Genomic DNA, 24,926 nt, shown 5'->3' on the forward strand with positions numbered 1-24,926 from the left:
GATTTGGTAGTTTTCGTGTTTTCAGAAGAATTTCTTTTTGAAATAGTCCGCTTTATCAAAGTTATCATTATACTGATAGAGAATTCATGACTTTAGAAGAGTTGTAGATCATGTTTGAGGTGTCGAGATATGATGCATTGTTTATTGGGGACCCCCAATATCAAGTTTTTCCATCATAACATTTTTTAACGAATTTTTAGAAATATTCTATATATGTATATTAACTATCAAAATACATGTTTTTATCAAAACCTACTTATTTCTAAGCTTACAAACTGAAAAGTTTTTGACTATTTATTTACAAAATACCAATATCTCGAAAATGTGGTTCCTCATCTTTTCTACCAACAGATTATAATATCCAAATGGTACAATATAACTAAATTACATTACAAATTGGTTGTATAGTATTTGCTTGTAAAATTACCCTAGCTCTACAACTAGATAGATAAAGAATCACAATCACAATCGCTTTATTGAATTTCGGGATAGATGAGAATCAAAATCATCAGAGCAACTATTAAATAAACGACACATACTGGAAAAATGCTCATTACATCCGTAGTTGGTTCTAGCAGCGGGAATTTCAAGAAACCGATGTGAACGAAGACAACAGATCCAAGTCGATAACTCGGCAGCGATCCTCGTAGCTTGGCAGGTTTAAAGAATCACTCCATGGTAGATTGCGAAGTGCGAATCTAATGAATTTGAATTGAACCGCTTCAACACGATCGATGTCAATTTGATAATGAGATGCTGCAATAGCCGCACAATCGAGAATTGACCGGACTAGTGCACAATAAAGAGCCTTCAAGCAGTGTATGTTACGAAAACTTTTCGCAGTTCGAAAGATGAAACGTTAGAGTTTGGAAGCCTTGAAAATTACGTAAATAACTCCTAAGTCTTTCACGTTTGAATACGTTTGACGAGAGGTTGTAGTCATATATAATTGTTGAGCGCTTTCATTAAGGAACATGCAGAGGCATTCAGTACCATCTTGTTGACATGACACCATTTTGCAAAAGCATCCAGTTGAGCTTACAGAAAGCATACGTCATGCTGACCATTCATCAGATGATATAGTTTGAAATCATCAAACATTTTTCGGTGAAGTTGAGATCGTTAGGATAGAGTAAAAATATAAACGGTCCTAAATGACTTCCTTGAGGCACTCCAGAACTAACAGAAAATGATGTTGTTATACCCATTTAAGGGTTAGCCAAATTTTGTGCTAGGGCACATAACCGTTTTTATTATTTTTACGTTTCGTCTTTGACTCATCAGTGTTATACTGTTTTCTATTTTTACGGACATCTCCGGACCAGTTAGATATTACTGCATTCATTCCAGTAGAGCACCGTTGAAGCTAAGTCATATGCATTTTAAAGAGTTCATGTATTTGGCATGTCTTCTTGTTTAGGCTGGATCTAGAACTTTTTTAACGGCACGAATTGTATGCAAAATAATTTTTGTAACTCACTTGTAAGTGGATTGATGACAACTTCGATTATATTAAAAGAAGCAAACGATTCCAAACAGAAATTCTTCTGAAAATAAGAGAGCTCCAAAATCAACCCCTGAAGCATAAATAAAAAACCTGTTTTAATCCATCTAGTGGTGTAATGATGCCTTTCTCATATCAATCATACTATCATATATAATACTGTGGTATTATTCAAAATAATTTCGATTCTTAAAAGAATAACCGAAATCGGTTTGTCTACTGATAAAAACTATCAATTGGAGAACATTTGAGGTCGATTTAGAAATTTTTTTAAGGTTTTTCCCCATTTTCAGTGATGGTGTACAATTTTTAACCCACTTTACCCTATATTTCCGGATTTGGAAGTCGGATCCGCATGAAGTTCAGGAATTACGTATGGGACCACTAGACCTTTCATTTGAATCTAAGTTTGTGAACATTGGTTCAGCCATCTCCGGGAAAAGTTATTGTAAAAAAACGTTACATACACACATACTCACATACACACACAGACATTTTGCGTACTCGACGAACTGAGTCGAATGGTAATATGACACACGGCCCTCCGGGCCTCGGTTCAAAAGTCGGTTTTCACAGTGATTGCATAACCTTTCTATATGAGAAAGGCAAAAAACGGGTTTTAATCCACCTAGTGGTGTAATGATGCCTTTCTCATATCAATACTGTGGTATTCTTCAAAATAATTTTTATCGATTCTTAAAGGAATAACCGGAACCGCTTTGTTTGGTCGTCTAGTGGTAGTGACTACCGATAGGAGCAATTTTGATGTTGATTTAGATTTTTTTACGTTTTGTTCCTTTTAGTAATGGTGTAAAATTTAAACACACTTCACCCTATAATTCCGGAATCGAGAGTCGAATCCAAAAGAAATTTAGAAATTTTGTATGAGACCATAAGACCATTCATTTGAATCAAAGCTTGTTGAAATCGGTCACGCCATCTCTGAGAAAAGCGAGTAAGTAATATTAAATTGGAGTCGGATCCTTATGAAATTCGGATGTTTTTTTTTATATAATCATAAGACCTTCAATTTGAATCTAAGTTTGTAAAAATCGGTCCCTCCATCTTTGAGAGAAATTACTACACATATTTTCATTTTTTTTTTGCACATTTTACCCCATCACTCCGGAACCGGAAGTCCTATCTAAACAAAAATCAAAAATTTTGTAAGGGATCCTAAGACCTTTCATTTGGATATAAGCTTGTGAAAATTGGTTCAGCAAAAAAAAAACGTTACATACACACATACACACTCGTACACATACAGACATTTTGCTACTCGACGAACTTAGTCGAATAGTATATGACACAAAAGACGGGTTTCACAGTGATTGCCTAACTTTTTTATATGAGAAATCTTGTAAAGGCACCCCATGGTAATTTACGACAAAATCGGTTGACCGGTTTTCATATTTGGGCACATTTTACCCTGTTACTCCCGAGCCGAAAGTTAGATCTGAATAATATTCTATAACAGGCTATGAGACCAAGTGACTTTTCATTCGAATTGGAATTGGAGTGATTTCCGTTTTCGGAGTACAAGATCACTTTTTTCGATACTTCCGGAATCTGGAGCGAAGACGCGGTATAACCAAAATCAATGTATTTCTTCATCAACTAACCAAATCTGTCCTATTCAAGAATTATACGGCTATTTAAATGTATTTCATTGAATTTTCTATTTTTTTGTTCATAAATACGTTAATTTCTTAAGGCAGTTTACATAAGTTTTTCTTCGCCGTAGCATCACTTTTACATAAAATTCTTATCCTAATTTAATTCTAACATAGTCACAACGATTTGAATTTATTAAAACATATTCCTCTTATTACTTAAATATCATCTTAGGTAACTCGCCATTAATTATGAAATCAACTCGGAAATATTATTTGAACCAAACGATTAACTTCTATAAATTATAAAATAAGCTGTTATTTTCAGACATTTTGTTGAAAATTTCATAAACTGTTTCGAGTTTGTTTGTATCATTACATAATTTTTATTCTAATTTAGCTATTGGTTTAACTCATGAACGCAGCTGGAATCAGAACTAAGTCTTAAAAGGGGCCTTTATTAAATTGAAACTCCATTTTTCTTTATGAAATGATAAATAAGTTTCATGTATGAAAGGTCACGACAAGCAAGAATGTCTCGAACTGGGACATCGGATAGTCTACCTTGGGTACACAAAGAATTTATTAGTTGAGATCTGACATCACGATACTCCACGCATGTCCAAACGACATGATCAATATCCCGATAACCTTCGCCACAAGCACAATGATTAGTCTCGGAGAGCCCAATTCGAAGGAGATGTGCGTCTAACGTGAAGTGATTGGACATGAGTCTGGACATCACACGAATGAAATCCCTACTCACATCCAGTCCCCTGAACCATGCCTTTGTCGATATTTTCGGAATAATTGAGTGCATCCACCGACCCAGATCATCTTTATCCCAAGAAGCTTGCCAGCTGGCAAGTGTTCTTTGGCGGAACGAGCTATAGAATTCGTTGAAAGCAATCGGTCTCTCATAAATTTCACCCTCTATAGCACCACGTTTTGCTAAAATATCGGCTCTTTCATTTCCAGGAATGGAGCAATGAGCCGGGATTGATTAGATAATTATTGTTCAATATGTCGTTCAGGCACTGTTTTATTTTACCCAAGAAAAACGGTTCATTTTTGCCAGCAGCGATTGAGCGAATGGCTTCAATTGCACTCAGACTATCTGTGAAGAGGAAATAATGGTTTGGAGATAATGTGACGATTACACTCAAACTATAATGAACTGCTGCTATATGCAAAAGATGCAGATGCTATATAAAAAGATGCAGGTTCTTGAAGCCTAAATGAGGCCGAAACATTATTGTTGAACATACCAAACCCTGTCGCTTCTTCAATTCGCGATCCGTCCGTGTAATTGAATTTGGTAGGATTGTACGGGACTGTTTTTCATTTGATCTAAGCTAGTGAAAATTGAATGAGGAGTCTTTGAGAAAATCGATTGCGTATCGTACACACACACACACACACACACACACACACACACACACACACACACACACACACACACAGACACACACACCGACAGACATTTACTCAGTTCGTCGAGTTGTGTCGAATGATATATGATATTCGGCCGTTTGTTTTGACATGATTCAGACCACTGGGCATACACACTAAGAAAATTTCGCAGAATTCGGTAATTTTTTACCGAATTATCAACAGCTGAACGTTCGATAATCAGTTTGGTAATTGAATTGATTACCGATCGTTCGGTAATAGCTGAACTATCAAACAACTATCGTAAACTGTAAACCAAATGGATCTAACTGATTGATCGGTAATTTTTTGTTTGTTTGTTCTCCTTTGGTTAAAATTCTGGATTTTCGGATTTCGACAAACAACACAAATTTACAAAAACGAATGAAGAAAATTCCAACCTTTTGTGGCTATGGTTTTATTCCACGATCATGCACAATACGTTGAGTTCATCAGAAATTACCCTCGAACGATTGGTGTAGAAAGCAAGTGGACAAGTGATTTATTATTTTCTGCCTATAAGTAAACAAAAAGCTTTTAGTAGTTTTTATGTTTTAAAAACTTTAGCACCTGTACCTCAATCCATTCGATGAACTCTTCAAGATTTTTTTCGATTGGTTCACAGAAGTTTGGTTAATGCAAGATAATTTTACCATACGGACAGTATGGTTTTTACCGTACTCGGCGACTATTTAGATTTACCGTATGAATTGTATATCTATTTACAAAATTCTGTAATGAAAATTCATGTAAAACTGATCGTCCGGTAAAAAATTGCATAATTATTGTAAAATAAAACTCATGTACCGAGATATCGGTCATTTCTATAGATTACCGAAATTTCTCGTCAAAAATATTACCGAACAAAGGAATTAAATCTTAGTGCGTAGGTAGCAAAAGAGACAAAAACAAAATCTCAAATCAGCGTCTGACGGCAAAGCAGAATGTGCAGATATGTTTTTTTTCTGTCGGATGGGTTTACATAGAGACAGGAAATGTATGAAATCCGTAGCTTTTTTTTGCGGAAATTTAATCTTCGACCTGTCACTGAACAACAGTTCATGTTGAACTGCCATGCTACTTAGTAGTTCAAAGTAAACTGCCGAAAGTTCTATCTGGGAGAGCGGTGCCCGCTTGGAAGGGTTCAGAAAAGGGTTTTTTTCGGTGAAAGCAACAATTCGATAATTTAAAAGAAAAAACAGAGAATTCGTCGTTTTTGCGTGTCGAAATATGTTTATACTTTAAACGAAACTTTGGAACTATAAATAACAGCTCTATAGCAAATATATCTTCCATTTCGTCTATATTTCCTTGATGGTGAACACCATCCGAAAGCATTCGGTGTGCTCTCCGTCTTCCCTTTCGGTGGTAACCTCGATATATATTCGCCAGTCGCCAATAAACGAATGCGGTATGTCAACTCCGTAGCTATTCACCAGGACGTTGCTGAATGACTCCACGTGCTGGAATCGATTGGATACAACATCCAGCCCAACAGTTAGGATGATCGGCAATGGTAAGCATCGCAGAAAAAAAACAAAAGAAAAAAGGAACTCAGCTCCACCTCAACTTACCCCCTTCTTGAATGGACATGTTGTCTGGTTCATCTGACTAGAAACTGCGTACCAAACCTCATTCTCTTCCAATATCAGCGGACACATATTGGCTACGTCACGTGTTATTGCATCAGGGGTCCAAGTTCCCTGCCTCAGACGTTCGGAAGAAACTATCATCTATTAAGGCAAAGAATGCAAGCGGTGTTTGTTGAATTGGTTCATCAGACAATGCTTTGAGCTACCAGAAGCTTACCTTAGTTGGATCGTTGAAATCTGCCTCGAATACGAATTTTCCCATTAATGTAGGATTTCCTTCATCGTCTTCACCCATTTCAAGGTCAGTAAGATCAACCGATATCATAGGCTTACCGTTTTCACAGTCCTGCCAGAAATCCGTGATCTCAACCACGTTCTTTCCCTGAGACAATGTTGAAAAAAGCGGTTAGAAGGAGAACGACACTATTGAACTACCGCGCAAAAACCTTTGCCCATCCTAGGATCAGCAAGACCAGAACAAGCTGCGTGCGACTGCAACGATGTTTGCACTCCATGGCGTCGTTTCGTCGAAACAAATGTAATGTGAGCAGAAATGCAAAACCATCGGATTTATAAGCGTAGTGTTCGTTTGCGCTTTTTGTTTTCGTTGCGTGACGAAACCCAATCGTTGTATCCGATTATCCGGACCAGCGGAAATGTTTTTACTCTCCGACCGGGGTTTGGCAACTTTGTTTGCTAGAAACTGCTGCAGTGGTTTAATCCAATGCTTTCAATCTAATAATATTTTTTTCATATTCAACATGCTGTCGGAATAAGGTAATTAGAGTCATTATCAATTAACACTTGTTGATATCATATATAATAGCAGGATTGATTCCTGCTTCGGAAATGAGACGTGTTTTTATTTTTCTATAGAGCGTGTTTCTATGTTAGCGTGTTTTTATTTTTCTATAGAGATGCTGTAATCCATCAAAGATCGTATCGATTTTGCTTGGAATTTGCTATTATTTTGAGTCCTTTTAAGCATGTTCTTAAGTTTATTTGTACATTCTCATTTGCACTAAACCTCCCAAGTAGCAAATGTAACTTATTGAACTTGATTTAGAAATGTTATTTATGTTAGATATGTTTAGAAATATATATTTAAATTTTTTTTGCAACTTATCACTGTTATGTTTCACAATACTACCAAAAAATCACTGTAGAACAACTTTAAGTACATCTAAAACAATTGTGCAGTAAATTACCAACTTGTTAATGTTTCACTAGGAGCTCTACAAAAAATTTTACATCGTCATGTAAAACGGGAGTAACTATTGAATTGTGCAATTTATCAAAAACTTTCCAAACGGCTGTCATAATTGTACCGGACACAATATACGTCAAAATTGCTATAAATCTCTTGTGGAAGGAAAATTAGTGAAATGATTGATGCTCTCCGCAAGGCAAAAAAGGCTAAGCCGAATTGATAACGTTGCTGTAAAAAATATATTTCTGCAGATCCTGCATTGTTTTTGCTGCCTCATGAATTTTTAGATCAGTGTGTGCACTTTTATTCAGTTTTAGAACAACATTGATATAAAATTCAAAACTTGCAAAATAGTTGTGCAAGATTTATTCTGTTTGAATTGAACGCAAAACATGCAGACATGAGATTATTATCATAAAAGTTGCAGGAATACAGCGTTATATACGCAATGAAAACAAAAATCAATCAGATAATTTGTATTCGGTTCTCATCTCGCGAAAAAAAAGCAGATCTGACATCACTTTTTAAAGATATTGAACGAAAAGTTAATTTCATCATAGTTACTCCCTCAGTTATATATTACCGCTTGTGCAACTTGTTTTTGCATCTCCAGCACACGGACTTACCAAAATAATACCTACAGTGGGTATCACAAAAGTCGGGCCCGGTAAGATAAATGACTATATTGTATTGTTGTTTAATTTAACTAGAAGATTGAAACTGATAAAAAAAACAAAACGTAGAGCATTTCTTTCCTAAATATTAACATGTTAATGTTTACTGTTATTTGGATAATATATTTCATTACGTTGGGTGAACCATTTTCTATTCAACTCACTTTTACCATCGATGCTATATTGGAACATATTCAAGCAAAATTCATTTCGAGATTTTTCAGATTTAATTACACATTAGTTTGATTAAAATTGGCAGAAAATTTGAAGAATGTTTGAATACATGTAGTTTAAAAACCATTCCGATAATTCTCATTAAAAATAATAGACTGTTATTTTCACAGTAATTGGTGCACAATCAGTAAAACACGTTAATTCAAAGGCGCTTGAAAATTTCGGCCGTACGAATACATATTTCACCATAAAAATGCAGTTCGTTGTCGACTTTTCAATTACAAAAACACAAAAGAGCAATTCTTCAGTATGCAGGATTATCATTTTTCATGTGCAGATTATTTTACAAGATCCAAGTTTGTGTTAAGAGCCATTGTATTGAAAATCAAATGTGAAACTTATTCATTCGAAATTAAGTTTGCATGTTTTTGTAAACGTCATTCCATTTCTTGTTTACATTGCGTATTAGTTCTTACGCGTTTAACAATTGTTTTTTCGCTGATTTTATTCCTGCCTTTGTGATGGGATCGAGGCATGAGTTTTTGTATCAGTTGCACAATCGTTGTGAATAAATGTTCCTAATAACGGGAGGACTTAAAAATATGTTGCACAACACAGAAAAATTTCGCTATGTTACTAGAATAGTGATATAAACTAACTTGATAAATTGCACAATCAGTAGAAAAATACAGGAGAGCAACTTAACATGCTACTTGGGCTGGGAATTTACTCTATTGTTCAGTCTATGTGGTCTCTAATTTTAGTTTATTGAAAAAAAATTAACTGTGAGATTCAGTCAACTCAGTCAGAAAAAAATTTCATCAGCTTAAGGAAAAACTTTTCGAAAAATACACCGGGCTGAACGTGAACATGCAAACTATCTCTTTCCCATTAAATTGCTCATTTAAGCTACTTTTCGAAGAAACCTCATTTTCTTTTCCATCGTTCCAGAACCATTGTGTCTCATTGCCATTTGTATATATGTAATAACTAAGAAATCATGGTACCACCCGATGATCGATTTTTAAAGCTTAGAACGCGGCAAAATAATATGATATAACTAACTTCTAACACAAATTGTCTTTTTTAATAACTATTTATTGGGATATGAGTTAAAATTAAATTATTAAGACTTAAATTGGGTGTGGTGACTTTTCAGCCCTATTATATATATGATTTGATTATTACCATGAAGACATCATTTGCTTCCGCAATTCTGAGATTTTTGTGTAGGGAAAATTGTAAACCTACTCGTGTTGTGTAATGGGGAAAAGGAACTTATATACTAACTTACTAACTAATACAGAGAGCGAATCGATTCAATTGAAGATTGCAGTCTGTTTAACTCATTTGTACTAAACCAGGGAGGACGCTTCAAAATCATTTTCAGAATTTTATTCTGAATCCTTTGAAGCGTTTTCTTCCTGGTGGAACAACAACTTGACCAAATTGGTACTGCATAAAGCATGGCTGCTCTGAAAATTTGTTTATAAATTACCAATTTGTTTTTTAGACAGAGCTTAGAATTTCTGTTTATAGGAGGATATAAACATTTAATATATTTATTACCCTTTGCCTGGATTCCTTCAATGTGATCCTTGAAAGTGAGTTTTTTGTCATACGTTAAACCCAAGTCTGATCGAGCAGACTATGTCAATTCCAAGCCATTCAATTGGAGCATGTGATTATTGTTTGGTTTAAGAAAAGAAGCTCTTGGCTTATTATGATGAAAGATAAATAATTGCGTTTTTGCTGCATTTGGTTTAATTTTCCTTTTGACAGATAATCACTGAAAATATTAAAGCTACTTTGTAGGCGACTGCAGATCACTCTTAGATTTCCAAATCCAAACTGCTCTGGTAAAAAAATTGAATTCTCATTTATATGAGCCATCATTCTCAACAAGATAATTTTTTCAAAAAGTTTACTGATAGCAGAAAGTAAGCTAATTGGTCGATAACTTGATGTTTCTGCTGGATTTTTATCAGGTTTCAGGATAGGAATTACTTTGGCGTTTTTCCATCTTTTTGGGAAGTAAGCTAATGAAAAACACTTGTTGAAAATTTTAACCAGGAGTCTCAAGGCAACATCGGGAAGATTTTTAATAAGAATATTAAAAATTCCATCATTACCAGGAGCCTTCATGTTTTTGAGTTTCCTAATAATTGATTTAATTTCGTCAAAATTCGTCTCAATAATGTCATCGTGTGATAACACTTGGATTGAAATATGCTCATATTTCAGTGAGACTTCATTTTCAATAGGACTCACAACGTTCAAATTAAAATTGTTTACACTCTCAAACTGCTGAGTTTTTGAGCTTTTTCGCCATTTGTAAGAAGTATTTGATTTCCTCCCTTGAGAGCAGGAATTGGTTTCTGAGGTTTCTTAAGAACCTTAGAAAGTTTCCAGAAAGGTTTAGAATATGGTTTAATTTGTTCAACTTCTTTAGCGAAATTTTCATTTCGCAAAAGAGTAAATCTATGTTTAATTTCTTTGTGTAGATCCTTAACTATGATTTTCATAGCAGGATCACGAGAACGTTGATATTGTCGTCGACGAACATTCTTCAACCGAATGAGCAGTTGAAGATTGTCATCGGTGATAGGAGAATTTAATTTAGTTTGAGCTTTGGAAACTGAAAGATTTCTAGCTTCGATAATATAATGATTCAAATTATCAATTGCTGTGTCGATGTCCGCAGAATGTTCTAAAATAGTTTCATGATCCACATGATTTTCAATGTGAAATCTGTAATCCAACCAATTAGCTCTATGATAGTTGAAAATAGAACTAATTGGATTAATTATAGCTTCGTTGGAAATTCTGAATGTTACTGGAAGATGATCTGAGTCAAAGTCAGCATGTGTAATCGGTTCACTACAAATGTGACTTTGATCCGTTAGAACCAGATCAATTGTAGACGGGTTTTTCACGGAAAAGAAACAAGTCGGATTACTGGGATGAAGAACTGTGAAGTAACCAGCTGAGAGTTGATTATGAAGTATTTTACCATTACTGTTATTTTGCCTACAATTCCACTGGACATGCTTAGCATTTAAGTCGAAAAATTTTGGTCGATATCTTGTGAGTTTTTGCACATCGCCTTTGAGGACATTCATTTGTTCACCGGTGCATTGGAATGGCAAACATGCTCTAGCGATGAAATAAATTCCACTTAGATTCCCAAGCTTTCAATAACTTTAGTATTGAAAGAAGGTAAAATTCGATGTTTAATTTGCCGTTGGACAAAAATGGCAACTCCACCACCCATTCCAGTAAACCTGTCAAATCGATGAACCACATAATGTGGATTACTTTTCAATTTGACATTTTTTTAAAGAAAAATTTCTGTGACAATGGCAATATGAATTTTGTAAACTTTGAGAAAATTATAAAATTCATCTTCATTCGATTTTAAAGATCGAGCATTCCAATTTAAAATATTCAAATAATTATTTAACATCACTGTTAAATTTTAAATTCATTATAATATTATTTGCGAATTGCCATCCGATTTGAAATGCTTCAAAAAGTTATCAAGTCGAATTCATTTGGATGATCATTTGAAAAAGTTGATCTTGTAGGTAGATCATTTTATTTTCAGTTATATCGCCTAATTCGACTTCATTTAAAGAAGCGAATGACATTGAAGGAATATTGGTAGGTAGAATGCCATTAGAACTGCCACTATAAGAAGATGATTTGACCGATCTACTTATTAATAAATTGTTTTCGTTAGAGGATGAACTGGAAGGCGTTCCTGTGTTTTGATTATTTACATTAGAAGAATTAAGAGGTATTTGTCTCCCTGATACCAAAGCGTAACTGTCATTAGAAGAAGATGATGACGAGGTCGATCTATCTGTCAATAAATTGTTTTCGTTAGAAGACGAACTGGCAGGCGTACCTGGTTTTTGTTTTAAATTCGAAGAAATAAGTGCCTTAGAAGAATTAGGCGTGGCATTTGTAACGGTTTTTTGATTTTCAATTGTTCTGTAAATTTGAGGTCGTTGATTTGACTTGTTGTCTAAGCGAACGAGCGTTTAAATTTTTTTCCCTGACAGAACATTTCAAATAATTGGATTTATGATTTCCATCGCAATTTGAACATGAAAATTTATCAGCAGTTTCATTCATTGTACAGACGTCTTTCGAATGCGAAAACAATTCAAGCACCTTATATCCATACGTCAATTTTTGCTTCCATGAAGTCTTGGCAACGACGACATTGCGTTAAGTTTGCAATACGATCATGCCGTTTATAATGATCCCAATGAATTTTAATGTGGGAAATGAAACGTACATTTTCTAAAGCTTTCAAATTGTTTACGTCACTTCGATTGAAGTGTATTAGGTAAAGTTCATGGGAAATTCCAGAGCGTAGTTTAGAAGTACCATTCGCTCTTTTTTCATAAGTATAACTTGGGAAGGAGCAAATTCATATTCTATAAGATCGTGAATGTTATAAGAAAAATGTTGAATAACGGATTGTGATTTATTCCGTATTGAATCATTTTTAGCCTAAGGCTTGTTGCGTTTCCGGTTGGACGCAGGCATTTTTGAAATGAATGAAATTTTAAATTAAATTAACTAGGCTAAATTAGTCTTCGATTAGACTCCTAGTTTGGAAAAGTCTGATTAGTTCGTAGTGGTAGTCTTAATAAAGACTGATTAGTTCGAAGAATAGTTCTTTGAATAGCTAGCCTTAAAAAAGGCTGATTAATTTCTTAGACACTCTAATATCACTCTTTGCATCACTTAGTCACTCAAATATCACTCTTTGTATAGCCTTGAGAAAGGCTGACTATTTTTTTTATGTAAAAGATATTTTATTCAGGCCTCTTTGCGTACAAGCTTTACGTGGCCGATTTTGCTGAGTTTTTAGCTAATTTTTTTGTATTGGATCTCGTTGTCACCCTTTTTCTAGGGGGAGAGGAGCTTCCACTTTCTTCCTGCGAGGATTAAGGGGCAGTGCAGCTGGTGTACTTTGTTCTTTAGGGGTTACGTTGGATGGTTTCGTTGAAGGGGATACTTCCCTGTTGTTGGTGACTGTCACAGGTGAACTGGGGTTGCTTGAAGTTGGTGTGAAGGAAGCACCGTTGCTCTTTGGTATAGTTGTCTCCTTGTCCGGTTAATCACATGGCTTACCGTAGTGAACAGCTTTTTGGCAATATTGACACGTGGCCATCTGATTGTCATAGGTAACAAGTGATTTGCACGGTATTCTTGTATCCAGACAGAATGTCACATAAGAAGGTATAGGCCTCCTCAAGCGCATGCGTAACAAACGTACGCCATTTAGAATACCGGGGAAAAAATTCTTACACTTTTCTTTTTCGATAGAGAGAATCTATCCGTATTGGGACATAGTTGCGCGGATATGAGAATCGATGACGCTTGAGGGAAGATCATGCACACGCACTTCTATAGCACTATCTTCCATTTATACTGGAATGTTGTACTTAATGTTCTCGTAATCCACATAGTGCACATTGTTATTGTCTTTTGTGTATTGAATTGCATCCAACTCTTTATAAAACTGGATGTAAATAACATTATTTGTCTTATTGCATTGAAGTTAATGCACACGTTTAATGTCAAGATGCATTTGCTCCTTAAGCAAACCTTCAAGTTCTCGTAACGAAGGTCGAATTTTGCACTGTCTGAAGTCAACAATAATTGTATTCTTTCGTACCGGCGGTAGCTTTTGTTCGTTTGGTTCACTCATTTCGAGATCGTTCTATTGTTCACTACACAATACTGTACTTGATTTCTTCTGTCCCGAACGTAAGCGGTTTTGGTTTATCGACTGACTTGGTTGAGATGTGAAACCGAACTGGCCGAGGCTGACTAATTGTTAACACTTCGGCTGAAAAGTTCGTATCGTTTAATAGAAACACACATTTTTTTGCCAAAATTCGTTTTTATTATTCAACATAATTGCCATCAGAGGCGATACAGCGATTATAGCGATCTTCCAACTTTTCGATACCATTTTTGTAGTACGATTTGTCCTTTGCCTCAAAATAGGCCTCAGTTTCAGCGATTACCTCTTCATTGCTTCTAAATTTTTTACCAGCGAGCATTCTCTTGAGGTCTGAGTACAGGAAAAAGTCACTGGGGGCCAAATCTAGAGAATACAGTGGATGAGGGAGCAATTCGAAGCCCAATTCGTTCAATTTCAGCATGGTTTTCATCGACTTGTGACACGGTGCATTGTCTTGATGAAACAAAACTTTTTTCTTCTTCAAATTAGGCTGTTTTTATGAAATTTTGTCCTTCAAACGCTCTAATAACGCTATATAATAGTTACTGTCCCTTTTCAAGGTAGTCGATGAAAATTATACCATGCGAATCCCAAAATACAGACACCATAACCTTACCGGCCAATTGTTGAGTCTTTCCACACTTTGGGTTCGGTTCATCGCGTGCAGTCCACTAAGCTGACTGTCGATTGGACTCCGGAGTGAAGTGATGGAGCCATGTTTCGTCCATTGTTATATATCGACGAAAAAAATAGGTTTTATTTCGATATAACAGCTCCAAACACTGCTCAGAATCATAAATTCGTTGTTGTTTTTGATCGATTGTGAGCTCACGCGGCACCCATTTTGCACAAAGCTTTCTTATATCCAAATATTCGTGAATAATATGTCCAACACGTTCCTTTGATATCTTTAGGGTGTCAGCTATCTTGATCAACATCACTTTACGGTCATTTAAAATCATTTTGTGGATTATTTTCACGTTTTCATCGGTAACAGCCTCTTTTAGACGTCCACTGCGTTCATCGTCTTCGGTGCTCATATGACCAGTACGAAATTTTGCAAACCACTTACGAATTGTTGCTTCGCCCGGTGCAGAGTCTGGATAACACTCATCAAGCCATTTTTTGGTATCGGCGGCACTTTTTTTTCATCAAAAAGTAGTGTTTCATCAACACACGAAATTCCTTTTTTTTTTTTCACAATAACAAAAGTAGCTTCACTCAAAATGCAATATCTCACAAACTAATAATCAGACAGCTGTCAAATTTATACACGTATCTTTTGAAGGTTGGTACTAACTGAAAATGGTATGGATTTAATTCTAGTGGCGCCCTCTCATAGAAACGATACGAACTTTTCAGCCGATCTGTTAGTCTTTAAAAAGACTGTTAGTGATTCAGGTAGCCTTGAAAAAGACGGAAGCCTAGAAGCAATGAAACTCTAGGTAGCCAGAAAAAATTTCCAGGAGCCAAAAGCTGTACGCGTGCGGTGCGAACGACTGTTCAACACCGACTGAAAAAATATACCTTTAATTTTTTCAATACTTAACTTTATTTAGATATTAATGCTAAAGATTCAAATAACGAAACATAGATGGCGCGTCCGGTAAACTTAGCTTTGAGTTAGATTGCCAATATACACTCCGACAAATCGGATCTTCGGCTAGATTTTGTATATTGCACCAGATTTTCAAATTTTCTGCATGTAAAATACCAGATTTCTGTTTAACAACGAAAATAAATGCCCGTAAAGACATTGGGCTGCAGCATAATTAAATTTATTAACGAGTCGATGACGAGATGTAAAGAAGTAAATGAAAATCATTTCTGTTAACATAGATCCCTGGTCGGAATAGGAAAAATCTGGCAAATGTCAGATAAATCTGGAACATTAGCAACTCTTATTTCGCATTAAATTTGACCTGTTCAAAACGATTTTTGTTGTCAGACTCTTGCCGGAATTCTGCCAACATTCCGGCAATACCTTCTGACAGACGCTGCCAGGCGTCTAGAGAAAATGTGTCAGGCACATACAAGCGGGTATTTAAATGCCCCGTACAAAATTTAACAGTTCCCTAAAGGACCAGTTGGCCGAAGAAATCGGGCTCTTGTAAATCGACTGACTAGTTTTGCGACTAAGTTCAGTGAAACACATTCGAATGTAGTTTTGTGGAAGGTGCAAGATTAAGTTTTACAGGTTTACTATACCGGCTGTCGCATGGGACAACGCTAATGTTAAACTCCCTTAAGCGTCTGTGCAACAAATGGTCAATTAATCAATGGTCTACCGATTGTACCGACGAAACCCCACTAAGTCGATGGGATAATCGGGAGGATCAAACTATCTACTATAGTTTGACGACAAATAAATAAAAAAAAATTAAAAGAAAACTCACATAAAAGACCTGTTGATGACTTGAATAAATTGTAAGGTAATTTTGGGTTTATTAGTTTTATTTATTTATTTGTCGTCAATCAAAAGTAGACCATAAGGATAATTACAATAATCGTCTTAAATTAGTAAACTATTCTAAATAGATCACTAAATAATGTATAATTAATTATGAGTTAAATAATAATAATTGGCTTACCGAATAGAACTGAAATATTGCTTTAATTTGTTTTTTGACATAGTGAAATCGACTGCTTCTGAATGCTTGTTGTATACAGCCCTCAATTGATTTATTGGCCTATTTTTTGCATAGTTTGTTCGCTGGTGGTTTGTAACAAAAATATTTCGATTTCTTAAACGCCGAGATGGTATGTAAAAATTTAGTTTGGACAAGAGTTGACTGGAATCTACGCGATTCGAGACAATGTCATTTACAAATTAGACCATTGAAAATTCTCTGCGTTCTTTTAATGTTTGAATACTTATCAGCATACAGCGGGCTTTATAGGACGGAAGAGGAAGTCTTGTCCAACCTAATTTACGAAGTGCAAATAACAAAAATTGTTTTTGAACTGATTCTATTCGATCTTCCCATGTGATTAAGTAGGGTGACCAAACTAAGCTACAGTATTCTAGTACTGACCGAACGTAGGCAATGTATAATGTTTTAATTGTATACGGATCGTGAAAACAGTAACAAAATCGTTTTATGAATCCTAGCATGTTATTGGCTCTGTTTAAGATTGTATTATAATGGTCAACAAAAGTCATTTTAGAATCTAGTATTATTCCTATGTCCCTTAGTCTTTCGCATTTTTGAACTGTTTGACTTCCAAGAGTAAGTATCAAGTCAGGTGTATTTCGTTTTTTACTGAATGTTATTCTACTGCATTTTTTAACATTTAGTTGAAGAAGACTTTTGTTACACCATGTATAAAAAGATAGAATTTCTTCTTGATAAATCTTGGCATCCTCACTTTTCTCTATTTCTAAAAATAGTTTTGTATCGTCTGCGTATATTAGAATTTTTATTTTTTTAAAAGAAAGGAAATGTCCTTCAACGATTTTGTTTTAGGCTTTGTTAAGACGTAAAGCCGCCTTGAGCTAGTTTTTTAATATGATCAGTATCTAACGGGGAAACAGATTGGAAAACCAACATGTGAACACAATGATGTAATGAAAACCGCGAAAATGTTACCGCAGAGACGGGACTCGAACCCGTAGCTTACAGTCCCGTATCGACGAAAACAAATTCAAACGGGTTCGAGTCCCGTCTCTGCGGTAACATTTTCGCGGTTTTCAATACATCATTGTGTTCACATGTCGGTTTTCCAATCTGTTTCCCCGTTAGATACTGATCATATTGATAAAGGAAATGTCGTTAACAAACAAGATAAATAAAAGAGGACCTAAATGAGATCCCTGGGGGACCCCGGAACTGACGTGAATGGGGCTCGACTTTCAACCCCTAAATTTTACAATTTGTTCACGATTTGTTAGATAAGATTCCAACCAATTAAGTAGACCTGGTAATATTCCCAATTTCTGTAATTTGAACATAAGCATGGGTATGTCAACACGATCGAATGCTTTGCTGAAATCTGTATAAAGAGCTTCAATGTAATTTCCCTTGTCCATAGCGGTCAGGGTATAGTGGACGAATTCAAGCAAATTAGTAGTAGTGGAATGTCCTTTGAAAAATCCATGTTGCATGTGAGTAATTCTATTTTTTATTTGACTAAACAGTTTGTCATTAACGATCGCTTCAAAGAGCTTCGGAATGCAAGAAAGAATAGCAATCCCGCGATAGTTGCATAAGTCTGCTTTTTTCCCATTTTTGAAAATTGATATAAGGAAAGAGTTTTTCCACGTATCTGGAAAAACTCCAGACTGAAGCGAATTATTAAAAAGCCAGCACAAAGGGATTGCAAGATCTAATGCTAATTTTTTCATAAATATGGGTGGAATCCCATCAGGTCCGGCACTTTTAGAGACATCCAATTTTTTTAGGGCATCTATTATGTCTAGCACTTCGATTTGATTTACATTAATATCTTCAGGAAACTCTGGAAAGAAAGAAAAATATTCACGATCGCGGTCATCTTCAGAAAACTTCGTGTAGATTTGTTGAAAAAATTTAGCGAAAAGATTACAAATTTCTTGGGAGTTTTGTTTTCCTGTAGATACATTCTTGACGGAAAGTTCTCTGATTTCAATTTGTTTCTAACATAACTAAAGAATTTTTTTGGACAAGACTTTATTTCCTGTTCAGTTCTTGAGTTATACTCTTTGAATGCAGTATCAAATGCTAAACTTAGTTGGTCACAGATGTGTATGTAATTCGATAAATTGTCACTATTATTTTCTCTTTTGTACTTTTTATGAGCTTTTTGTTTTCGATTTCTTAGGTTTCTAATATGCTCGGTTCACCAAACAGCATACTTTGAATTATTTTGTCGCCTAATTTTCTTTAATGGGACATGTTCATTTATTATGTCGTACAGCCGTGCGTAGAAAATATCGACTGAAATTTCGACATTTCCTTCGTTTCTAAGAAGTTCTTGTCAATCTATTTCTCGTAGCTTACGACTAATACTATCATAATTTGCTGAGTGATAATCGAAAATCTCCTCATACTCGTAGTCGTCGGGTCTATTAATCTGATGAATAAATATTGAGAATTCGATTGCTGTACGAAAAGCTTCATTTTTCCACAATGGAGTTGGTGATTCTGTTACACAAAAATCATCGTGAATATTAGTAAATAAAAAATCTAAATAAAATACTATTATTTTCAGCGTCTGGAATAAAGTCGATATTGCGCTGATTAAAGTCTCCATAACAGATCGGCTGAAAAGTTCGTATCGTCTCTATGAGAGGGCGCCACTAGAATTAAATCCATACCATTTTCAGTTAGTACCAACCTTCAAAAGATACGTGTATAAATTTGACAGCTGTCTGATTATTAGTTTGTGAGATATTGCATTTTGAGTGAAGCTACTTTTGTTATTGTGAAAAAAAAGGAATTTCGTGTGTTGATGAAACACTACTTTATGATGAAAAAAAGTGCCGCCGATATCAAAAAATGGCTTGATGAGTGTTATCCAGACTCTGCACCGGGCGAAGCAACAATTCGTAAGTGGTTTGCAAAATTTCGTACTGGTCATATGAGCACCGAAGACGATGAACGCAGTGGACGTCTAAAAGAGGCTGTTACCGATGAAAACGTGAAAAAAATCCACAATATGATTTTCAATGACCGTAAAGTGAAGTTGATCGAGATAGCTGACACCCTAAAGATATCAAAGGAACGTGTTGGACATATTATTCACGAATATTTGGATATGAGAAAGCTTTGTGCAAAATGGGTGCCGCGTGAGCTCACAATCGATCAAAAACAACAACGAATTTATGATTCTGAGCAGTGTTTGGAGCTGTTATATCGAAATAAAACCTATTTTTTTCGTCGATATATAACAATGGACGAAACATGGCTCCATCACTGCACTCCGGAGTCCAATCGACAGTCAGCTGAGTGGACTGCACGCGATGAACCGAACCCAAGGCGTGGAAAGACTCAACAATCGGCCGGTAAGTTTATGGCGTCTGTATTTTGGGATTCGCATGGTATAATTTTCATAGACTACCTTGAAAAGGGAAAAACCATCAACAGTGACTATTATATAGCCTTATTAGAGCGTTTGAAGGACAAAATTAAAAAAAAAAACGGCCTCATTTGAAGAAGAAAAATGTTTTGTTTCATCAAGACAATGCACCGTGTCACAAGTCGATGAAAACCATGCTGAAATTGAACGAATTGGGCTTCGAATTGCTCCCTCATCCACCGTATTCTCCAGATTTGGCCCCCAGTGACTTTTTCCTGTTCTCAGACCTCAAGAGAATGCTCGCTGGTAAAAAATTAGAAGCAATGAAGAGGTAATCGCTGAAACTGAGGCCTATTTTGAGGCAAAGGACAAATCGTACTACAAAAATGGTATCGAAAAGTTGGAAGATCGCTATAATCGCTGTATCGCCTCTGATGGCAATTATGTTGAATAATAAAAACGAATTTTGGCAAAAAAATGTGTGTTTCTATTAAACGATACGAACTTTTCAGCCGAACTGTTATATATGAACTTTAACTTCCGATGGAAGCTTAGTCATTATTTCATCAGCAACATGCAGAAACTTTTCATATGTGGCTTTTTGGGCATTGTTAGGAGGAAAATATACTGAAACAAAAATATGTGTTTCACCTGCTAAATGAGTTCTTACCCATACGTGTTCAAATTCTTTAAATTTCGTAGTGGTTATCATTTCGGCGTCAAATTCTGCTAAAACAGCAATAAGAACACCTCCCCCCGATTTTTTTATCAGATGTATGGAGCTCACGATCGTTTCTAAAAATGTTGTAAATGTTTCCGAAGACTTCCGTGCTGTTAACGCTATCATCCCAACTAGTTTCGGTTGCTAGAATAATTCCATACGAACACCCTAACATATTTTTATGGATTTCATTAATCTTAAGTGCGGTCTTCATACGGTTAAAATTTTGACAATATGCTACGATTTCTGTTGACGACGCTAGATGAGGAGATCTTATTGAACATGGTTGTTGACTTATGATAATATTGTCATTATTCTCTTCTTCTGGGTAATGCGTCAAAATTGCCGAAAACACGAATGTTGAGCACGACACGCCACGCACGTATCAGTTGACGAACATTCAGCAGACATTTGACTCGGCATCGTTAGCTGCAGGTTGTGCTCTCGATAAGGATTAATCGTCGGTCCTCTTTGAAAATTAATTGTAGGTCTGTAATTTGTTGGTGGTCCCGAAAATCGATCCTTAGCTGCAGCAAGAAGTATTCTATCAGGTGGAAGATTATTTCGGCTGTTGTTGTAGTTGTTGTTATTATAGTTATTGCAATTATTATTCATGTTGTGACTAATAATGTTATTACAATGTCGTTTTGTAGATGAATGATGCGTTGAAAGAATATTGGATCTGTTATTGTAATTTTTTCTTGAATTTCGCTTTTTGCGCCTTCTTGACTTGTCAGCCTCATTTTGCTGACGTCGGAACCTAGATTGGCGTGCGTCGTACTCACTCCAATCAGCTTTCCATACCTTTTTGGTGCCTAATAAACGCCACCCAGAATAGTCGGGTTTTTTACAGTTCAATTCGTCATCCAAACTGGGTCATGAGTCAGGTGTCGATGATGATGATGCTACAGCAATTTGGATTCCAGCAATATAGTGCTACCACTAATTCGTAGTCTACTACTCGTAATACTCTTAGGCTACCTAAAATTAATTTTCACGCATTAACAACTTCTCGCGTACTACTCAATCGCCGTCGGCACCTGACAGCCTAGAAATCTGCGATGCTCACTACTGGTAAAAACTATCCAATCGCTTTTAATACAGATGCGATTGATCGGCACCCGGATCTGGCACCGCTGTGCGGTTCCCAACGGAGAAGCTTAAACTGTCAAATCCAATTTCAAGGTAAATATGGGCCACCGAAATAAAGCTATCAGAAATAAAGCTCAACCTACATGCAAATGCCCAGGCGAAAAGTCAATCCGCCGGCAGCGCAGACCGTTCAACAACTGTTCGGTTCTGTTATCACCTACCTTTCAAATCGTTGGGACAATTTTCCGACTCAAATCCGGGATCAAAATCCGAAATAACTGTTTCGTCGCACAATCCACGCTTTTATCAGTATTTACACTTTGTCGATCAAGAATTAAAATGTTTAATCCCCCCCACTGCTTCAGCGCGTCAATGATAACAAAATTTGACCTAGGCGACACGGAAAATAAAACACTGGATCCGTTTGGTTAGTTTATGTTTTATTTCTGCCTATTTGCCGACCGATCGAATTCCCCGTCAGCATCAAAGCACACCTGTCAGTGTCGGATTGACGTTCCCAGCACCGGTGGTGGTGGTGGTCATCAACAGAACCGCCCACCCCCGGGAACTGTACTGTCGTAGAGGAGTAGTAGTCAGCTGTGTCGGTAGCACACTTCACAGACTGGACACAAAGCCGCGAATTGATGGTGCACTTTTCATTTGATGGATGACACTATCGAGTGGGACAGCATGCGAATGATGCATTCCCGGCACCACCGGCACATAATCACCACCGCAGCACCACGTCACAACAACAACGCCCGACAAACTGCTGGTTGGTGTGAAAATGGTTTCACCGAACCGCGATTCCACTACCGAACACCACCTTCAGCACCACCAACAGGCACGCAATCCGCGATTATACCACCCGTGTTCCGAGGATAGAAGCTCGACGCATTGATCGAATTTATTTGCTATATCGATACAATTTTCCGCTAAGGATTTAAGCCCGCATCACAGTTCTTTCACTGTTTCGTAGCTCGAGCCAAGCTAGTGGAGTATTCTCCACGGCAACAACAACAAAAAAAAAATCTATAATCCTCTTTCACTGTCTACTGTTCCGCCGATGAGCGGGAGGGGAGCTTCGCGGCAATCGGGGAATATTTGCGAATTTGTAGGATTGTTGTTTCCGCTGGTACACCGGATCAGTTTGGTCACCACCACGCCCCGAATGGAAGGGGGAAGAGAAGGGAACGCAACAGCAAGCAAACAATGTGTTTTGTGTTATGGTTTTTATTTGTGCACTACTGCGATGATATTTTCAGCGAATTTATATTTCATTCCGGTCCTTTCTTTCCGGATAGGATCGTCCTGTGAAACTATGATTAATAGCCAAGATGGAGATTTATGACCTGCAGGCGGTTCTGCAACACTGGTAACGATGTGACCTCGGTGCGATTATTAGTAATTAGAGCGAATTTGCACCACCATTAATCAAGTGGGCTATTTTTGTTTCCGGCTTATTTCCTTATGACGAAGCTACAAAATCAGAATCGGGACTCCCGGAGTAGCACTCTAATCTGCAGTGCAGAAGTTGTGGCACGCTTTTTCCATAAATTTTCTCACCATCAGTATAACACGGCTATCGCAGCATCCGACAGCAGCAGTCTCACCAAGCGAACGTCACGTTCGGTTTTCTTGTTAGGCAGTCCACACATACGTAAAATCCGAGCACACCCCGCAAAACTTCCCCCCTGAGTACCGTCACTTGCCAGAATGAATGTACGCTTATCTCCCTTCCGTGTCCGCGTCCGGTTAAATTATTCAAAACTGCATCACTCGAAGACTCGAAGACTTACGTTGGTCGGAAGCTTCCAAATACGGTTTATTTTCTGTTTGCCCTGCCCGAGTTTCTTCGAACCACTTTGGTGGGCGGACACCACCACCACACAGCAGGGTGCTGAAGTGGTGAAGCTTTTCAGCAGCTCAACCGCTGCAAATTATTTCCGCCCTTGGCCCAGCACAGTCGGGACTTCCTCTCAGTACTCCAAGATATCGTCAAAACACTTGGCCGATGACCGCAAACTGTCACCCAAAACAAAAAACAATGTAGTCAACCAACAGGCCAACACAACAGAAGGCAGCTCAAAACCGGTGATTTGAGGTCTTCCGCGCACACAACGTCCACGTCCGGAATGCTCTGACAGCGAACTAAACGGCTGCTGCTGTAGATGACCCATCCCCAAAAGGAGGGCACCCATCAGGCACGCAAACAAGTAACACACTTTTACAATCTTACTGTCTCGTGCCAGGCAGCCAACGGATCGGATTCGGATCGGATCGGTTTGTCGTAGCCGGAGCCCAATTTTCACTCCTGGGAGAAGCTGGCAAATTATCTCCGTACCGACAGCATCAACTGGATCCGGTAACCAAGTACCAAGCCAAGAGCGTGGCAATGTGGTTCTCTCGGCGGGAGGCGTGTTGCGTGGGGTGGTGCAACATTACTCCGGTCGTGTCACAGCACTCTCCGCTTGACCAGATGCATCACGTGAGAGGGAACGACATTTACCAAATCAGGTCACAATCGGTTGGCATTGACTGTGGCCGATTGTCGAATGAGAGGAACGCAACAAGTGTGTTGTTTTGGTTTCTCTTGTGTGGTTTCTCAATCGTGACAGCATCCGGCGTGCGAGAGAATGAGAACGTGTTTCGGTGTTTACTGTGTGCCAAAGCAATGAGAGTACTGTGGATAGAGAAAGAATGTATACAAGAGAGTATTGGGCGTAAGTATGGCTACTCACCACTAGGTGGCAAACGTTCGCAATCCTTCTCTCCAATTATTTACCGATAATAATCACTAAAGCTATCATCTTTTAATCTGCGCTGAAAAACCTACCGAAAAAATCAGGAATACTTCGCAATAATCGAAACATAATCAACAATAATCGATAGAGAGAGTAAACAAAGAGAATCTCTCATTTTTACATTCGTCGTTTTGAACATTTTATACAGAATTTATCTCTGAGTGCCATGCCTGATTCGTTGGACTAGAGATATGCATTGGTTTATCTCGTATGTATTTATTAAAAACTAGCGGACCCCTGCACACTTCGTAGCGCAATAATATTTGATTAGATGCAGAAAATCAAAACTACATATCAATTTTAATGATTATTGAAGAAAAATATCATTATAATGCTCGATGATA

General features: G+C 37.0%; 2 protein-coding genes across 2 annotated transcripts in view; both read right to left on the minus strand.

Moving 5' to 3' along the window:
- Positions 1-23,995, minus strand: part of LOC131430781 (connectin-like) — a 502,561-nt gene extending 478,566 nt beyond the window's left edge. The window contains exon 1 of the mRNA XM_058595987.1: positions 22,000-23,995. The gene's annotated coding sequence lies outside the window, so the exon portion shown is untranslated. The remainder of the gene's footprint in view (positions 1-21,999) is intronic.
- On the minus strand, positions 5,477-7,749 carry LOC131430783 (uncharacterized). Its single transcript, XM_058595991.1, has 4 exons — positions 6,587-7,749; positions 6,358-6,522; positions 6,123-6,281; positions 5,477-6,011 (listed from the first exon to the last, which is right to left on the minus strand). The coding sequence occupies exons 1-4, from the start codon at positions 6,653-6,655 to the stop codon at positions 5,850-5,852; spliced, it is 555 nt and encodes a 184-aa protein (XP_058451974.1). The 5' UTR covers positions 6,656-7,749; the 3' UTR covers positions 5,477-5,849.
- Positions 23,996-24,926: the final 931 nt, after the last annotated feature.

Source organism: Malaya genurostris, chromosome 2 (assembly GCF_030247185.1).
Source record: "Malaya genurostris strain Urasoe2022 chromosome 2, Malgen_1.1, whole genome shotgun sequence".
NCBI classification, from domain to species: Eukaryota; Metazoa; Arthropoda; class Insecta; order Diptera; family Culicidae; genus Malaya; species Malaya genurostris.

Bases quoted from the DNA above. Each gene is read 5' to 3' on its own strand.
- LOC131430783 (XM_058595991.1), bottom strand. From the start codon at position 6,655: ATGGAGTGCAAACATCGTTGCAGTCGCACGCAGCTTGTTCTGGTCTTG. The intron at 6,282-6,357 runs GTAAGCTTCTGG...TTGCCTTAATAG, and splicing joins ATTTCAACGATCCAACTAAG to ATGATAGTTTCTTCCGAACG. The intron at 6,012-6,122 runs GTAAGTTGAGGT...AATCGATTCCAG, and splicing joins CATGTCCATTCAAGAAGGGG to CACGTGGAGTCATTCAGCAA.